General features: G+C 45.1%; 1 protein-coding gene across 9 annotated transcripts in view; it reads right to left on the reverse strand.

The window, feature by feature from the left end:
- The window catches only part of Chd7 (chromodomain helicase DNA binding protein 7), a 181,525-nt gene that overhangs the window by 80,889 nt on the left and 83,026 nt on the right, over nt 1–17,610 (reverse strand). For all 9 annotated transcript variants that reach the window (XM_031366666.1, XM_031366675.1, XM_031366672.1 and 6 more), the window contains one exon: nt 1,021–1,442. In XM_031366666.1, coding sequence (XP_031222526.1) covers nt 1,021–1,442 — 422 coding nt within the window. The remainder of the gene's footprint in view (nt 1–1,020; nt 1,443–17,610) is intronic.

Genomic DNA, 17,610 nt, shown 5'->3' on the forward strand with positions numbered 1-17,610 from the left:
AAAAAAAAAAAGACTCACAGCATCAACACACAGAATAACCACGGCTTGAGCTGCTAGCAGTACACTGCAGAGGCTGCCCCTTCACTCTCCCGGCAAACCTATGAGCTCCTCTGTGCACTGGTGTGCCTGCACATGTACACACAGTGTACCCTACCAGCAAAAGGGCTACAGCTCTACACAGAAAGTGTGAGGCAATGACACAACTGAGTGTATGTATGTGTGTGCATATAAATGTTTACATGTGCACGTGGACTAGAGGATGGAGTGTGTTTTCTATCAGAGTGTGCAAACAGGCTCAGATTAACCAAGTCTGGCTATACTTCCCATCTGGAAACTATATTTTCTAACATGAGCCATATTCTGAAAAATAGATTCAGATGTTTGGAACTGGTTCAGAACAGTTGTTGGAAATGTTCAGTACAAATGAAAAAAATTAGTCCTCAATGTCTTCTCTCGGATTTTCTTACTGAATAAATATGCCTTCTAGGGGGTCAGAGAGTTGGTGGGGTATACAAAGCAAGAGAGGTTCTTTCCTATACCCAGAGTCCACAATGTTTGTTCTTGTAGCCACATCTAATGATGAGTTCCACTGTGTTTTCCCACACTGTCCACAAGGACTTCAACCTGCCGTGAAAGACCTATCCTGCTAAGCAGACACAATCAACTCTCTTTCAAATTCTGTAGTTGGCAGTAAAATGTTGAGAGCCACTCAGTGGCCTTGCTTTCATCTGAAATCCTCCCTATGAGTTACATAGAGAGCCAAGCAAAGTTGTGGTTTTGGAAAAAAAGAAGCCAGTTGCTAAATAACACTTTTTTTATCCAGTAAAACTCTGGATACATCAACAGTTCATGGCAGTAGAGCCCTAAAGGATGGAATACACAAAAACCTTAGCTCTGCACTGTATGAGCCAAAGATGCTCACAAATGATTTAAAATACACAGGTACTCCACATCCTCATGCAGACCACTGCAGCCTGGGGCTGATCGACCTTGTGGCCTTTGACTCCACCCACAGCCTACCTTGACTTTTTGCTGGATTTGGGTTTTGGCGTGACAGTTTTTGCTTTCTTTTCCTTTGGCTCTTTGGGGATCTTCGGGGCTTTTGGGGTCTTGGGCTCTTTCTTCTCCTTCAGCTCCTTCAATTCCTTCGGATCTTTTTTGACCTTCAGCCTTTTCTTTTTCTTTTTTTCTTCCTGGGACACATCCAGTGAGTTCCTACTCAGTTCTTGGTTATCAACCCCACCAGGGAAGTCATCTTTACCAAAACCTTTACTGGGATCCCCTGCAGCAATGTGGTTGTTTTTCTTTTTCTTCTTTTTCTGCTGTGGCTGCTGCTCTATCGACGGCAGGTAATCATCGCTCTTCACTAGCTGAGCGTTCTGTCCGCTGACCTGAGTCATATCCGGCACTGGCTTCTCTAGAAAGGGCTCCGACGGAGAATGCTAAGAGACACAAATGGGACTGAATTAGTCTCTTAGTCTTCAGGGTTAAGAAAGGCACTGAGAGTCAATGGCTGATGGTCCTATTCTATACTCAAAGAAGCAGATTATCTACAAACCAAGGGTAACAGGATTTGCCATTTTCTCTCAGCCTAGAGACATATGTGTTTCTTTGAGAGGAATGCTTTAAATACCAGTTTATTACTACAGAAACGCCTTAGTACAGGAAGGGAAAGCTGCTACAGAGCTAGACATTCTGCAACTTTTCAACTGTAAGAACACTGGGCAAGAAGCAAAACACAGACTTAGCCTGTAAAGGCCTCTCCCCACGTGAGAGGAGGCTCAAAGACACAAAGAGTACAAAGAACAAGCACATCCAACATTGAAAGATTCTAGTACTAAGCAGACAGAGCTAAGTACAGCACAACCTTCACAGAGTATATGCGTCAGATCTGGGTTAAATGACATTACACTGTCTAGATTAAAATGTCATGTGAAGAGTGATTTTACATTGACTGAGTTTCTTGAAGTAATGTGAAATGTGGACAATCTTTCCCCTCACTTCTTGAAGCCAGATAGATAGATGGGTGGGTGGGTGGGTGGGTGCATGGATGGTTAGATAGATGAAATCAATGCTGACATTAATTAGGAAGGTGCACACTGACAAATAAGATGAGATGCTGAAAAGTCAAGTGAGATCAGAGTAGATAACTCCTGCACAGAGCAACCTCACAGCCCAGGACCCAAGACGGGGCAGCAACAGTGCAGGAGCATCATCTACCCTGTAAACAGAGCCGCACAGGCGCATCATCCATCTGACAAGTGGCGGCACCAGAATACCCGAAACCATCCCATCTGCAACCGTCAGCCATCCTCTGCCTTTCCCTAGATTCCTGTGAGCTGAGTGATCTTCCAGAATGCCCAGCACAGGCTTCATGATGCTAACATCATTATATCCCCAAACACCAGAGCTTTGGACTAAGATGAGGAACCTTCCAGTTTCACAGTTGGGGACAATGACACACTAACATAAAGTAACCTGTCTGAGGAAACAAAGATCATAATGGAACCAAAATCAAAGGTGATACAACTTATACCCCACCAAAACAGAGCAGTGTAGGGCCCAGGCTTATACCACACAGACTCAACAACTAAGGAAGGTCAGAAACTCATGTTTAGTACACTTAACAGAAATCATAACTCAACATAAAATATTTATGCAGCATGTCTCACGCTATATAGTGAGTTTATGTGTCCATTTACCTGAATCTACAAGGGAATTGTAGTAACTTATCTCTGTCTTTCAGAAAGAAATTCCAGAAGGTAATGTGGCTCCCCAAGACCACACAAGGACTGGAGGTAACACTTGAATGTAGCTTTTCTTCATCCAATCTCTTAAAACTCCAGCCAGCTCCTAAAACCTTACACACAGGAGTATTTCTAAAGAGGCACCTCAAGTTTCATCCTTTCTCCAAGGGGCTCCATGATCGTCTCCAAAACAACATGACAAACTGAAACAAGCTTAAGAAGAAGGCAGCTCACCACTCCCACTGAAGCCTGTCCTGGCTACTCTAATGACAATTACGCTTGATTCTTCAGCCACACCAGCAGGGAAGAGATGTCCCAGAACCCCGACCCGAAACATTAAGATTCTAGTCCAAGCCCCACACCAACGGCTTTCTGGGGAAGTCATTTCCCTAAACCAGAGTTCAGCTTCTCTACTTGCTAAGTTCTTTCCAGTATAGGGTGAGCTGAGCATACAGCTTAGAGTTAGAGTGCTTGCCTAAAAGGCACAGGTTCGGGTTCTGATCCCCATCGCTCCAAAAACAGCAGCAGCAGCAACAACAACAACAAATTGGTATAAGACCAATCTTAAAATACATATTGCCCCTTTTTGGTCACAGCAAAGAGGAAATGAATTCAAAAGGGCATGTCAGAAGTCAGAGGTAAGTACACTGTGGGAGGAGGAGCGCACTGATACACACTTGCACGCAGCTCCCACACGGACAACATCGTGTAGTTAAATCTACCCTATCTTCCAGACAGGAAATGAGTTCTAGGAGGTGACGGGGCTATCAGAAGTCACATAAGGGAAAGAGGTGAAGTGTGAACCTAGGTTTCCTAAACCTAGCACTTCTCTAACGATACCCCTGTCCTCTTGAAGCCTTCTTTCTGGAAAGGAAAAAAGTGGAGCCGGCACTGAACTGACCAAACCCTGAAGGGTCACCACTGACCTATATCCCCTCACAAACATTCATGGACCCAAGCAACCTCAGCCCCGGCCACTAGCTCGGTTAGGTGATTTGATTTCAACTTTTCTACCTGCAAACAGCTCAAGTTCTGTTAATTACATTTCCTAACGTAACTGCATAGGAGGAAGATACAGCTTTTCTGCATGGAGGACAGAAATGAAACTTTTTTGGGAGAATCTAGTATTCAAGAAATAGAAGGAAAGTTATTCCTTAAAAGGAAAGTGTCTTAGTCAGTGTTTCTATTCCTGCATAAAACATCATGACCAAGAAACAAGTTGAGGACAAAAGAGTTTATTCAGCTTACACTTCCACATTGCTGTTCATCACCAAGGGAAGTCAGGACTGGAACTCAAGCAGGTCAGGAAGCAGGAGCTGATGCAGAGGCCATGGAGGGATGTTTCTTACTGGTTTGCTTCCCCTGGCTTGCTCAGTCTGCTCTCTTATAGAACCCAATACTACCAACCCAGGGATGTCACCACCCACAAGGGGCCCTATCCCCTTGATCACTAATTGAGAAAATGCCCCACAACTGGATCTCATGGAGGCATTTCCTCTACCCAAAGCTCCTTTCTCTGTGATAACTCCAGCTTGTGTCAAGTTGACACAAAACCAGCCAGTACACCAGGCAAAGTCGGAAGGATCACTCTACTATAGAACAGTAATGTATGTACTATATGGGGGGATATGTACCCATCTTCAACCTACATGGCATCCACTTCAGTTACAGAATACCGGTGTCCCCTGAGAGCTGTTCCAGCGCACATTTATGAATTAAAAAGAGCATTACACCTGCACACACGCGCACACACACACACACAAAAAAAAAAAAACAAAAAAAAAAACAAAAAAAGCTGAAAGTTCATCTATACACGTTAGCATACAAATCACTTTAGATGCTTCTTTTAGAAATAAATGAGGCCATAAATTAGGGACTCTGTAAAGAATTTAATCTCCCACAAGGAGGGGAAAAGTGAAGATGGAACACAGAAACGTATTAATCTTGTTTGATATGCAGCAGAATTGTTTTGGTACTATCTGAAGGAGGGCGGAAAGGTGCTCAGGGAAATGAGTGTTTACCAGACCTACTTCTCCTTGAATCTTTTAGAGGGAAGCTGTTTTTGTAAACATTTAACAAAGAACAGATGGTCTGCCTTAATCATGTGGGGTAAGAAAAAAAAAAAAAACGTGGAGCTCCAAATAAAACCCTGACAAAGTCTCTTAGGCCCCACTTCCCTGGCTACCCCCACCAAATGCTTGGTACAGTCTTTTCTAATGCTATTTAATTTTACAGCGGACATTTTCCCATCAATCCCCACTGCCTGACAGGTAATCAATGCCATTAACATCTGATATTACCATATAGGCCATTCCTAAAACCTCTCATTTATTAAAACGAAGGTGAGGGATTTCAGATACCACACAAAATTCACATACTCCTATAGGACATTCTCCATGACACCATTCATGATATTCCTTTTGACATACTGTGGTGTCTGTAAGAAGTGGGTTATGGATTCTTGGGTCTTAAGACAGCTGACTGATATTTAAATGATAAGTAAAAAATGGCCCAAGGTGTATGTTTTGTATAAAGAAAAAATTCAGTTGTATTGGTTTTATCCTTAACTCTTCTGCTGACAGTATATCAATTAGAAAGTAAGCTCTTGTACAGAGCTGCAGAGGGGCCAGATGCACACTATCAAAGGCCAGCCAATGGGGAAGCAAAGGTAAATTCCTCTGCTATGTCTAGGCAAACCTATGAAGCCCTATAGACGATACGATGGAAAATAGTAGAGGAGAGATTTCTTGACTGTTTTAAGTGTGCTCTCCTTTCTAATTTTTTTCTGACTTAAAAAAGCTATCTTCTTTTCAGATTTTTCCTTAATGATACCCCTTAAGTCTGAACCTATAAGCAATATAGAGTCATAGCACCAACATGGAACACATACAATCTCTAAAGCTCACAGTACTTCGTATACGGGATGCCTGTGGGTGAATACCTATTTGCAAACAAGCATACATTTATATATCTGAATTTATACATATCCAAACAAGTACAGATTCACAGTAATGCTTGACAAAAGAAGAGACAATATTGGCTGGACCAGGGATATACTATTTCTGCCAACTTGTACCCCCAGAAAATTAGCTATGGAGAGGCATAAAGAGCCACAGGAGCATAAGAGACATTTGCTAAGGAAGTAGCCCGCCAGTGGGAACTCTTAGAAGAAACATGGGCTCACAACACAGCCAACTAGGATTTAAACCATTTACAAATTACAAGTTAGTCACATAAGGTGGAAACGAACTTTATGATCCTTTTTGAAATGACTTTGGACACATGTTCCTATTACTGACATTTAGAACTTTTATTTTTGTCTTTTTTTCCCCCAAGTCATCCTTGGGCCTTGGATCCTCTACACTCCTTAAGAAAGCAAGCCTGGTGTCAAATCTGAAGTCCTTCCTTTGGGCCACACAGTATATAAAGATTCAGAACACTTAGCAAAGGTTCAGTAAGTGCTACTGAGACTTTTAGGATTAAAGTTGATTTTTAAAGCAGATGCTGCTGCTGCTACACTTGTTATCAGGAGTCTAGTTTATTCATTCAACACATATTTGAGCAGATTATAGAACTTCTGAGACATTGGAGTGGGAGAACAAAGAATATGGAACTCAAGCTGAGATACGTGTTTATCTCTGTTTGTCTCTGTCTCTCCTGCCTCCCCCGTTGTGGGTATGGGTGGGTGTCTGTATGTTTGTTTTATAACTTTCGTTTGAGGACAGGGTCTTGCAAATTGCCCAGGCTGCCCTTGAACTTGTGATCCACCTGCTTCAGCCTTACGGGTACCTGGGATTACAGGTAAGTGCTGCTATGCCTGGTATCTAAACGAATAGACTCGCCATACAAACCAAATGCTTTAGAGCTACGAATGTGCAGGCAGCCATGTTCGAGAAGTTTCAAATCAGATGCACAATCTTGAGCATACTGAGTGAGGAGTGAGGCCAGGCCTTGGGGGCTAGGGTGTGCTGTCTCTCCCATTTACTACGTGTGAGGGCCACAGTAGAGGCAGAGGCCAGCAACACTGAGTCTATTCTCACCAGCCTCAGAGCTGGCAGGAGCAGGCAAGAGCTGGCAGAGCTTTGTCCCCTGCTCTGGTGCTCATACTCACCACCTACCGCCACCTTTGGTTTTCTTCTCTGACCCCTGACCAGGGCTGGGTACGGTACTCCCCTGCAGCTTTGGGGGGTTCCTTGAGAGTCAGGTGCAGGCCCGTGTTCTAGTCCTATGTCCAGCCAGCACTCCTGGGATGCTGGAGAGAGGGCATTATGACACATCCTAGCACTGGGAGCGGGGGAAGCAGTCCCAGGGCACTGTACTGAGTCAAGTTTCTCATTCAACCATTTACTGTCAGTTCATTTGGCATGCTTTGGGCTCTACTAAGCCATTGCCATGCCTCTTCTCTTCAGCCTTGGAACAGTCCTCTGAGGCTAGATTAGTGGATGTTGTTACTGCTTCTTTGTGTGTATGTGTGTGGTGGGGTGAAAGTTTTAGAATTAACTCACCAAAATCACGGGGCTGGAAAATGATAAGGGATAAGGCTTTAATTTTAACACCAATGGAACAACCGTGCTTGCCATTGTCCTCCGAGAGGCACTGAAGCATGTCAGTCACTGCCAAGACGGTGAACATCAGCTAGAAGGGTGGTTGTACAGCCGAGCTTGGTTGTGGCCACCATGGCTCTAAAACCCTAACCCTGGACTACAGGATGGGTGTCTCTTAATTCACTACAAAGTTGAACTTTTTTGCTTCAAAGGGTCAGGGGAGAACTCTAGTTTGGTTCTGAACCAAAGCTTTAGAATATCATTGACTATCACTAACTTTTCACCCCAGTGCACACCCGGAGGTGAATACTGTTTTTCTACAGCTCGCTGCAGTGACCACTCTTCTGGCATTGCTCTCAGATCTCCCTTTGACTGTCTGAGAGGAGTGTCATTAGATTCAGCAATGAGCGGAGCATCACCCCCCACCCCCACTCCAGGGACCATTTCAATTATGTAGGGACCAAGAAAAGACAAGTTTGCTCCCTGCCTCCCAGCCCTGCCTTGAAAACTCTTCCCAGGTCCTAAAGAATGGACCTGCATGTATCTTAGTTATCTACTACAGTCTACTGTGCAGGAGGGACTCTAAGCCCATCCTTTCCTCCGCCCCTAAGACAATTGCTATCTCTTAGAAAAAACACTATATTAAAAAAAAAAATTCACAAGTTTACATTTAGGGCCCACAGAGTTGAAACAGCCTGCTCATCCACACACACATACCCCTAGGGTACACATTGTTAAATTGAACACATTGTGATGTGTCTCCACGACTTCATAAATGTTTGGAAAAAATAGCTTAGTTGTGTGAAACCTGAGCGATGTTCTCCCACGTGATGGCCCGATCAAAACTACTGCACAGGTAACCGGGATGTTCCGAGGCTTGACCATCTCCTTCCTGAAAAGCTCTTTTGGTAAGAGGGGTAGAGAGGTGACAAAACTACCCCTGGGTCATGGGGAAGACACAACACAAGTGTATCACAAGTAAAGATCTGCGGGAAAGCCTAGTAGTTTGCATCCTAATGGAAATAATACTTTTTTAAAGGGCCTGTGTCAGTAAGAGTGAATAATTCCTTGTGTTGCCTGGGCCAGAAGAGCAGGCATGGGAGGCACAGTTCTACAGGAGGGACATCTTAAGAGAAAGTGGGGTGCCTGGCTCTGGCTGCTCATGAGGAGGGCTGTGCTTTCGGCTCCCCACTTTCAATCTCTGGAGCATTGAGAGCAGGCTTCTGGTGCTATGCTTCTGAGCACAGCTTTCTAGAGGCAAAGCCAGCAAGAGCAGGCTCGAAGCACTCCAGACTCACCCCGTGGAGCCTCTCCCTCCTTTCTCCTCTCTGCCCTCTCCTTAGCATTCATGAATGAGGATCTACACCTCCTCACTTCTTCAGCACTAAGGTTCTCCCTGTTCCCGAACCCGTCGAGAAGCTGAATCTGGCCATAGACAAGCACTGACCAAACTACCCTGGCTGCCAGGGATCAGATGCAGTGAAATATTCTTGTATGTGTTTTCAACAAAGCCTCTGGGTTGGTCAAAATATTTCACGCACAGAGAGACACCAGGGAATTCTATTCATAGACAATGAAGACAAAGGTCAAACTTACATACTTTAAAAAAAAAATTAATTCAGCTCACTAAGCTGGTGCACACTTGACAGTGTGCTTTGCCGCCACTGGTACGTTCAACAGCAATTTAAAAAGCAAGTTTGCTCTTTAAAAAGAACTGTACAGTTTGGACCCAGAAAAGCAATTCATGCTGCTTACGTGTGCTATTTTAAAAGTATAATATTAAAAAGCAACCTACTCTGCTATTCCTATGGCTTTGAAAACTCCAACTTCAAAGAATGACAACAGGTCTCTTAGGAACACTGATGGATACCAGGGCTTTTACAGAACTGAGTGTCTTTGAAAGGGGGAAAAATTAAAGGAATTTAGTGATAAAGTTAATGTATACACTCTAGACAAGTTCTCCACGATTCTGAGACTGGGAATCTAGCATATTTAGCTCATAATAAATGCTTAATGATAGACTACCGTGGTCTATAAAAACTCATTCGCATGTTGTGGGAGGCAGAACTCTAAGACTGCCCCATTATCTCTGAGTGTGGCAGGACCTTTGACTGCTAGCTAAAGGGGAAAAGGATGTCACAGGTCTGATCAAGGTGAGAAATCACTGGTTTGGGGTTACCTCAAAGGGGCAATTATCTTAGGCAAGTCTGACTTAAATCAGGGGGCCTTTTAAAGAGGAGGGAAGATTCTTATCTAGGCTGTTATCTAGGCTGTGAAGTAGCCAGTGGCCAAGGCAGAGGGGGAGAAAACCTTAGGCATAACTTGCAGGTAGCCTCTAAGAGCTCAGGGTAGCAGTGAAAGACACCCAGGACAGTCCCACGTAGCCCATAAGGACCTCTGCCCAACCTGAATGGAGCTAGCAGTCAAGATTCCAGTGAGAAATCCCACCTACGCTCTACTCCTGGAGAGCCCTGAGTGGCCTCAGGTGACCCATGCCCATGCTCAGACCCCGACCTAAGAAATGCTGAGGAGGAACAGGGTATGGCCATAAGCCACGAAGTCTGCAGTAACATGCCAGACAGCGATACACACATTCAAATAAATACCTGCCTTATTTCTAATCTGAACTACTTTCATTTTGGTTTCTGTCCCCTAGGATCCCTCTTCCCCTGTGAGAGAGCTCACACCCTGACAACACTGCAGAGCGTCCCTGTGTCTTTGTAAAGATGCTATGCTGACCAGGTCATTGAGTACAGTCAGACATTCTCTTTACAAATGGAAAAATCTAATACACTCAAAGGGGACAAAAAACTTTCCTAAGTCACAAAAATAACTAAAAGGAGATAGGACTGAAAGCAGGCAGCCTCGCTGCAAAGACCACATTCTCAAGCTCAATGTCAACTGCTTCATTGCTGCTGGCCATGACTCCCAGCAGGTCCTCCTTTGAGAGGCAAGGAAAGCAGGGTGGAAGGACCCCTTGTGCGGGGCTGCAGAGGAGAGGCCAGTGGCTCCCGCCACACTATTCAGGGTCACAAAGAGATTAAACAAGAAAACAAAAACAACAACAACAACAACAAAATCTTTACTTTCAACTTAAAACACACACACACACACACACACACACCTTTTTGAAGAAAGTTTACTGCACATTAGAAACAGTCTATTACACATTTAGGGAGAACTCTGTCCCATGGCTCCTTCCAGCTGGAATTACACACAAAACAGAAGATACCAAAGCAATTAAGTATTTTATAAACACTACTAAGGGGTCAAAAAGAGGGAGGTTCATTCACTGACTAATAAGGCAGTAATAAACAAATAGCAATGTTATGCAACTGAGAAAATTATTATAATTGAATCTACACAGCTGGGCAAGGAGAGAGGCCGGCCGTGTAGCTCACAAATGTTTTGTGTGGGTGGGTTTGTATTTTAGAATTGTTTAGATTTGAATCCTTCTTAGAGTCAAGATTCTGTTCTCCTGTGTGAGGGGTCATCCCATCACCATTGAGAGCAGGAGAGGCTCGCCTGTGGAGATGCCCCACTAATTAGTTGCTATTTTCACAACAGAGAAATAAATGTGAGCATGAATGGGTAGGGAGCTAAACTTTGCTGAGATGTATTCGTTGCAGACCCAGAGAGGTGTCACCTCTATGCACAGCAATGTGAATAATGAATGAAAGTAGCCTGCTAGCACACTGGGGAAAAATGCTCAGAACGAACTGGCTATCCACGTTTTAATATTTGGCTTCAATGAATTGTTGGAGCTTCCACCACACTGTGAAATTTCCTCATCATAGAATTTATATTTTTGGCAACAAGAACCCACCAGCAGACAAGCTGAGAAAAATACCTCTGACTGCTACATTTACATTTAAGCTGATGTTTCAGCTAGGGACAGAGGAGTAATCTGTGTGTGTGTCCACTGAATTCTTGAAATCCCAGCGTTTGAACTAGAAGCACTGTACTCTTGGGATCGAGGAACTGAGGGACCCACCACAGTTCTATCAAAGAAATATAGCTTCTATCCAAGGCAAAACAAAAGTAATAAGGTTCTATGAGAGGGAGAGAGATTCTAGTGAGACTTGGCCCTGAGTACCACTGGAATGTCTTCTTAATTAAAGGACTAACTCAGAACAAAATTTGTGATCTATGTCATGTTCCCATTTGCATAAAACCCAACTAACTTGGAACTCAGATGGCTGATTAGCTAACTGTGAGGGCAGAGGTACACATGTATCTTCAACAGGCACACATTTTACATCAATGATATCTATTTTTATGAGATAAAAGTACTAAAGCTTTAATGGTGGCAATTAAAACAGCCCAGAGTTTGAGTAGCTCGATGGCTGAGTCACAGACCTTTTACCTATAATGGGTCCCATTATATCTCTGAGCTCAGTTTGAGGGAGTAAAAGAGGAACAGATCTTTAAATACGGTTATAGAACAGCAGTGCCCTTTGAGCCAAGCTGCTGGAGTTTAAACAGCTGTATAAGTCGGCCTGGCCTTAGGACCAGCATCCACTCAGCAACACCCTTGGCATCACTTAGATACTGTGTCCATCTGAAAACACTTAATACTGAGGAGTCTATTTCTATGCTACTTTCACTATATCTAAAATGTAACATTACAGGTAACTTCTGATAAGAGATTGTCACTCTGCCTAAAATACCAACACCTGTGTTCTAATGTTCTCCTTTAAAATACAAACTTAAGAGAAAAGGGAAAGAAGATTGATATTCACATTAAGAGGGGTTTTTAAGCAATATATATGTATAAATACCATTTCACAATCTTCTCAAGGTAGTTTGGCATTGTCGGCTTAGAGATGTTAAAATAAGCACTTATAAGATGGGCTGTGAAGGGCAAAGATAATTTCATGGGAAGAATTAGTGAAGTTTCTCAAACAAACAAAAAGAAAAGTAATCTGAAGATCTATGAAGACTAATTGAGATATACCAGAATTGGAAATCTAAATGAAACCTTCCAGTAATATGGATTTTTTTTTCCACTACAAAAGCAAAATTTGGGTGAGAGGGGGTAAGGGAAGAGATGTCCAATGTACAGAATATACTTATATGAAAAGCCACATGTAACACTGGGCCATGGACAATGACAAATTCAAAGGTGCAGAAGGAAACATCTGAGAGGCCCCACCGGCCCTCTGCCCCTCCCACAGGGTTCAGTCTCAGTTCAATACAACATGTAGAAAATGGTACCTATTATGCCCAGAATAATAAGGTTTGAGTAGACAAAATTCATCCAGGCTGTTTGAACTGAGAAGTCCTCCATCCTAATGAACAATCCTCAGAGAGAGAAGGAGAAACAGAAGGCACAAAAGGTCCCTGGGGCTGCCCAGTCTCAACCCCGGCATGAGAAACCAGATGCGGTCAAGAGCCTGGAGGTGGAGAAGGTTCACTGGGAAAACCTCTAGTGAGATCTTGGAGGCCGGACACTGGCCTTGGGACATCGTCACCAGGAAGCCTCCAGGCACCCAAATTCTTCCCAGCACACACAGAAGAGCCAGGGGCATGCAGCAAAACCAGGAGTCAGGGGCCAGGGCAAAGAAGCACTGCTAAGCACCGGCAGGTACCCAGAGCTTTGGAAGCCTTAAGCACGGGCAAGGCTATCCCTATTCTGGCCGCTTCGACAGAGGACCCTTGCAGCAACTCTGTAAAGTAGTGGTTTGGAAGTCCGCCTTGGGGAGTAATTCAGATAGCTATTGCCTCCAAACTGATCCTCTAACCTCTTCTTAATGTGCCTCCTGCATGGCCAGGCCTCCCCAGCTGCACACCCTTCCACCCCGTGTGTCTTGCACTAACTATTTCAGGTATTTACTGAGCCTCTTGACACATCTTCCTCCCACTCTCGCCCCGCTTCTCTCTTCCCCTGTAGAGAAGAGTCCTTGAAAGAGCAACGACATTTGCTGTCTTCACTTCCTCTCCTCGGTGCTCTTCAGTCTGCTCTAACCACATTAATATTCCACAACGCTGCTCTCACCAAGGTGACCCCACCCCCACAGGCTGGCTCCTCAGCTCACCTGACCTACCAGCAACAGCCTACACAGCTGCTCACTCTGGCTGCTGCCTCGGGAGCTGTCCAAGATGGCCCTTTCCCCTCCTTCCTTGCACTTTCTGCCTGGCTTCTCTTCCCCACCTGCCATTTCTGCAGTGCTCCAGGCCTCAAGTCTCATCTCTACCCATGTCCGCAAGTCAGCATGCTGCCTCTAGCCCTGTGCTTCCTCCAGCTCTCTCCAGACCTCTCAAGCCTGAGCTGTGGGCCCCTCTCTCCAACAGTCCCATCCAATATCCACTTTAATATGGCCACAGTCATCTGAGAGAGAGGAGGAGAGACTTCCTGGTTCTCTACCCACCTCCAGGACCTCAAATTGTTATCTGGTTCTTACTGTAATATTTTCCCAACAGTTCTATAGACTTGAAAATTTTAAAAACCCAAGTGGGGGGTTGTACTACTCCATTTTCTTCAGCTGCACCTCCTCACCCACATAGCTCCCCTCATCCGTGCCATCTTAAATTTGTCTCTTTACTCTCTTAGGTTTTGACAGCCCTCATGAGTCCATTCACCACACAGGACAGAGCCAGGTGCTCATTTCCCAGGAAGACTCCAGGCTTCCTGGTGACATCTCAGGATCTGCACACTAAAGTCACCTCCCTCAGCTAAGCTGACTTCCTTACCTGGGTTGCCTGACCCAGACAGAAATCAGCCTCCCTCCTTCTCTATACCTGGCTCCATCCATTACCGGTAAACACTTACCTCCCCCAAGTCTTCCTGGTAACATGGCTCTTCCATGTTTCTGCAGTCCAGGCCTGGACAGAACTGCTTCCCATTTCACGGTTTTCAAGTTCCATGAGTCTTTCTGAAAGACCACTCCGAGTGTAAATGGACTACAGTTCTGCATAGTCCACCTAGAGCTCCCTGTCAGCTACACTTAAGTCAGAATCCCCCAGCACAAGGGTCAGTGCCTTGCCTGTGCCACCTTTCCAGCTGGCCACCTGCCCCTTCACCCTCACAGTGCTCTGCCATGCCCCACGATGGCAGCCATACCCAGGCACTTTGTGCTCTCCTAATCTAGAGCTCGGACAGACGGAAGCAGTCTCCGAATACTCTCCATAAATCCACACTTGGTCTGCAGCATTCAGTTTACGACTCTCTTCACGGGGCCTTCTCTAATCTGTAGGGGCAGGGCAAGAACCTCTCAAAGCCAAGGAACTCTCAGCATACCATACTGCCTGACTACTGACATCTTCTGGGTCTCCGCTCCCTGAAGGATGGGAGCATGGAACACGCACTCCTTAGGTGGAGTGCTTCGGAGAGTATCAAGTTGGGCCACACCCTCAGATGTGAGCACAGATGTCCCCTCTCAGCCCTCATTCTGGGTCCAGCAGCATCTCACATGCTCTCTGTGCGTCTGGTACCCAGCACAAGGCAGTAAACCTTTAGTTGAACTAATCGATTCTTGATATGTACATGAGGGCACACTTTGTAGCCTTTGGGTCTGAGAGCACCGAGCTTTGCACTGGTAAGTCGCCATTGAGCCCCTTCCACCAGCTCAAGCTTCACCTGTCTCCCCAGCCCCACAAATAACATGGCCGCATACCAATGGTGCAACTCAGACTTATGGCTGCACTTAGTTGTCATGCAAACCAACCACTAAGTGATAAACTGGGATTTTTCTTAAAAGGATAAAAAAAGCTAGTTTCTGTGGCCTTATTTCTGGTTCTTGTAAAGAGACTGGCACATTGTAAATGAACAATGTGATGACTGGAGAATGAACGGGTGGATAGAAACGGGAACAGATGAGCACCCTGTGTGCTCATCGTGACAGATAACTCCCGACAGTGAGCACGATCCCTTCACTCCTGAAGAGACAGACTGCCTTACAGAAGCACCTTGCCTCAACAGGGATCCGGAAGCAGCCTCAAAACTTCATCCCCTCAACCAAGGTACAGACCTTTTTCTACCATAGCTGAACTACAATGAGCATACTTTTATTAATACCAAAAATGGTTTGTGATTGACTTTATTGTTTATGACATTAAAATTAAAAAGGGCTGAGAGGGTATAGCTCAGCCCTTATCTAACAGGTCCCAGGTTCCTTTCTCTGAAGAGCTCCTTCGTGTGTCCCTCCCTCTCTCCTTTCTGCTCCCTGTGCTCCTCAGGACAGTAAAGCTTTTCCTTGATCCTTCAGCAAAAGGTAAGGCATGTGTGAGGATGACCAGGAGCTCCTATCTCTGGCCACAGCCCTCCCTGGGTGGGGGTGGGTGATCATTTCCTGGAGCTCAACCGTTGCTTAAGGCAGAGCAGGGGTGGGAACAGAACACGGCTGACTGGGAGGGACAGTCCCAGAGGGTTCACAGCACATCAGCTCCTTTTCCCAGGAGCCAGTGTCTACAAAGTCCATTATTGCAGCAAACCTTCAACACAGTGTGGCTCCTCAGCTCACCCTCTCCCCTTGTTTCCTGAAAGCATAGATAAACCGTGGGCTTTTCACCTGAATTCCTCTAAACTGAAGACCACTTGCCTCATTAACACACAAAAAGCACACCAGCCTTCCTGTCCTGTCCTCCTCTGTCCGGCCATCAGCCCTCAAGTTCTCTCCACCCTTAACAGCCACGTCTTTTTTGCCAAGGCCCATGCCATTCAAAAGAGTAGCCATCGGCTGCATAAGTTCTTGAAATAGCCCAGCCCAGAGTACAATGGGTGTACCACAAGCATAAGAATCACAACACATATCAAAGGCTTAGGGCAAACACACAGGCAAAAATCAAAACAAGCAAAATCATCATTTTATATTAAATGTTATTTGTTGAATGACAGCCAAATACTATACATTAAAAATATTTTGTGTATATTTGGAACTAAATAACATACACCATAATTAAATAAACTAAATAAAATATAATATACATACACAAACTAAATATACTATATATACATTTTATATATATATATGTATATATGTGTATACACACACACACACACATACACACACACACACATATATATATATATATAATGTAAATATACTCAAATTTGCCTGTTTGACTTTGTGCTTATAACATGACTGGAAGATTCTGTGTTTCACATCCTGTTCACTCAGCACCACGGCACCGCCCAGGACCACCCCCAGGTTCTGTGCTAACCTCACTCAGCACTCTTGTGTCATCCTCCAACCTCCCAACCTCCCTCCAGAGTCTTCTGCCAGGAGGCTACCATGTTGTCCTGGCTCTGGGTTCATCCCAGCCATTTGGAGGATCAGCAAGGATCCTCCCTTGCAGGAGGACGTCCCTGACACCACTCCCCAAACACCTTGCTAATAAGCACGCTCTACTCTAGTAACTGACTCTCAATCTATATCTGATTCCAGACAATGGGCACAAGCCCTGGCCACACTCCACTTAGAGTACAATGCCTGGGATCAGGGCAAGGATATTACCAGAAATATAGTACAGTAGCAAGAGCTGCTGCAACAATATAGTACTAACTGCAACAGTAACTTAGACAACTGCTATGGGCCAGGCACGGCACACCAGCATCACTTGAGTCCTCTAATAGCATATTTAGACAGGTCCACGTACAAGTCTCATTTTAGAGGGGAGAAACTGAGACCCAGAAAAGCTACACTTAATTCTACCACATCTTACTAAGTGACAGTTTGGGCCCCGCCGCCATGTTCTTCACCCCCGTGTTCGTGCCTAGTGAACAGCAAGCAGTAGTCACTACCCAGATGCGTCGACTGACACAGGCAACAAGCCTAGATCTGCGCTCACTGGGAGGCAGGCAGAGCCTTGCAGAGGGAGAGATTTCTAATTACGGGTGCACGCTCTGGACTGAGGGCTCTGGAGGGAAAACATTCTAAAAACAACTGGTTCACCAGGCCAAGGAGACATGGAAAGAACAAGCGCCAGGAGGGCAGGGCTTGGCTTATTCCTGGTCTCGGTCAGCCCTAGACTAACCTAAGCATCTCTGTGTGAAGGGACATCAGTGCCCTGGTCCCTCTGACAGGTACCTTCAGGCAGAGTGGCTTGGCTAGCACCAGGCTAAAGGCTTCTGCCTAGGACCTCACCTAACACACACAAACATCTAAATTTTAGGAAACTCATGAGATGATGTGTGGTGTTTGTCTTCACGGTCACCTTGGCAGGATTTGGAGTCGCCTCAGAGACACATACCTCTGGACATGTTTGTAAGAAGGAATGACACACCCTGAATGTGGGCAGCACCATCTCACAGACTGGGAGTGAAGGAAAGGGGACAAGGGGAAGTCACCTAAGCCTCCGCCTCGCCCCACTTGCTGACA

Source organism: Mastomys coucha, unplaced genomic scaffold, assembly GCF_008632895.1.
Source record: "Mastomys coucha isolate ucsf_1 unplaced genomic scaffold, UCSF_Mcou_1 pScaffold14, whole genome shotgun sequence".
In the NCBI taxonomy this organism is placed as follows: Eukaryota; Metazoa; Chordata; class Mammalia; order Rodentia; family Muridae; genus Mastomys; species Mastomys coucha.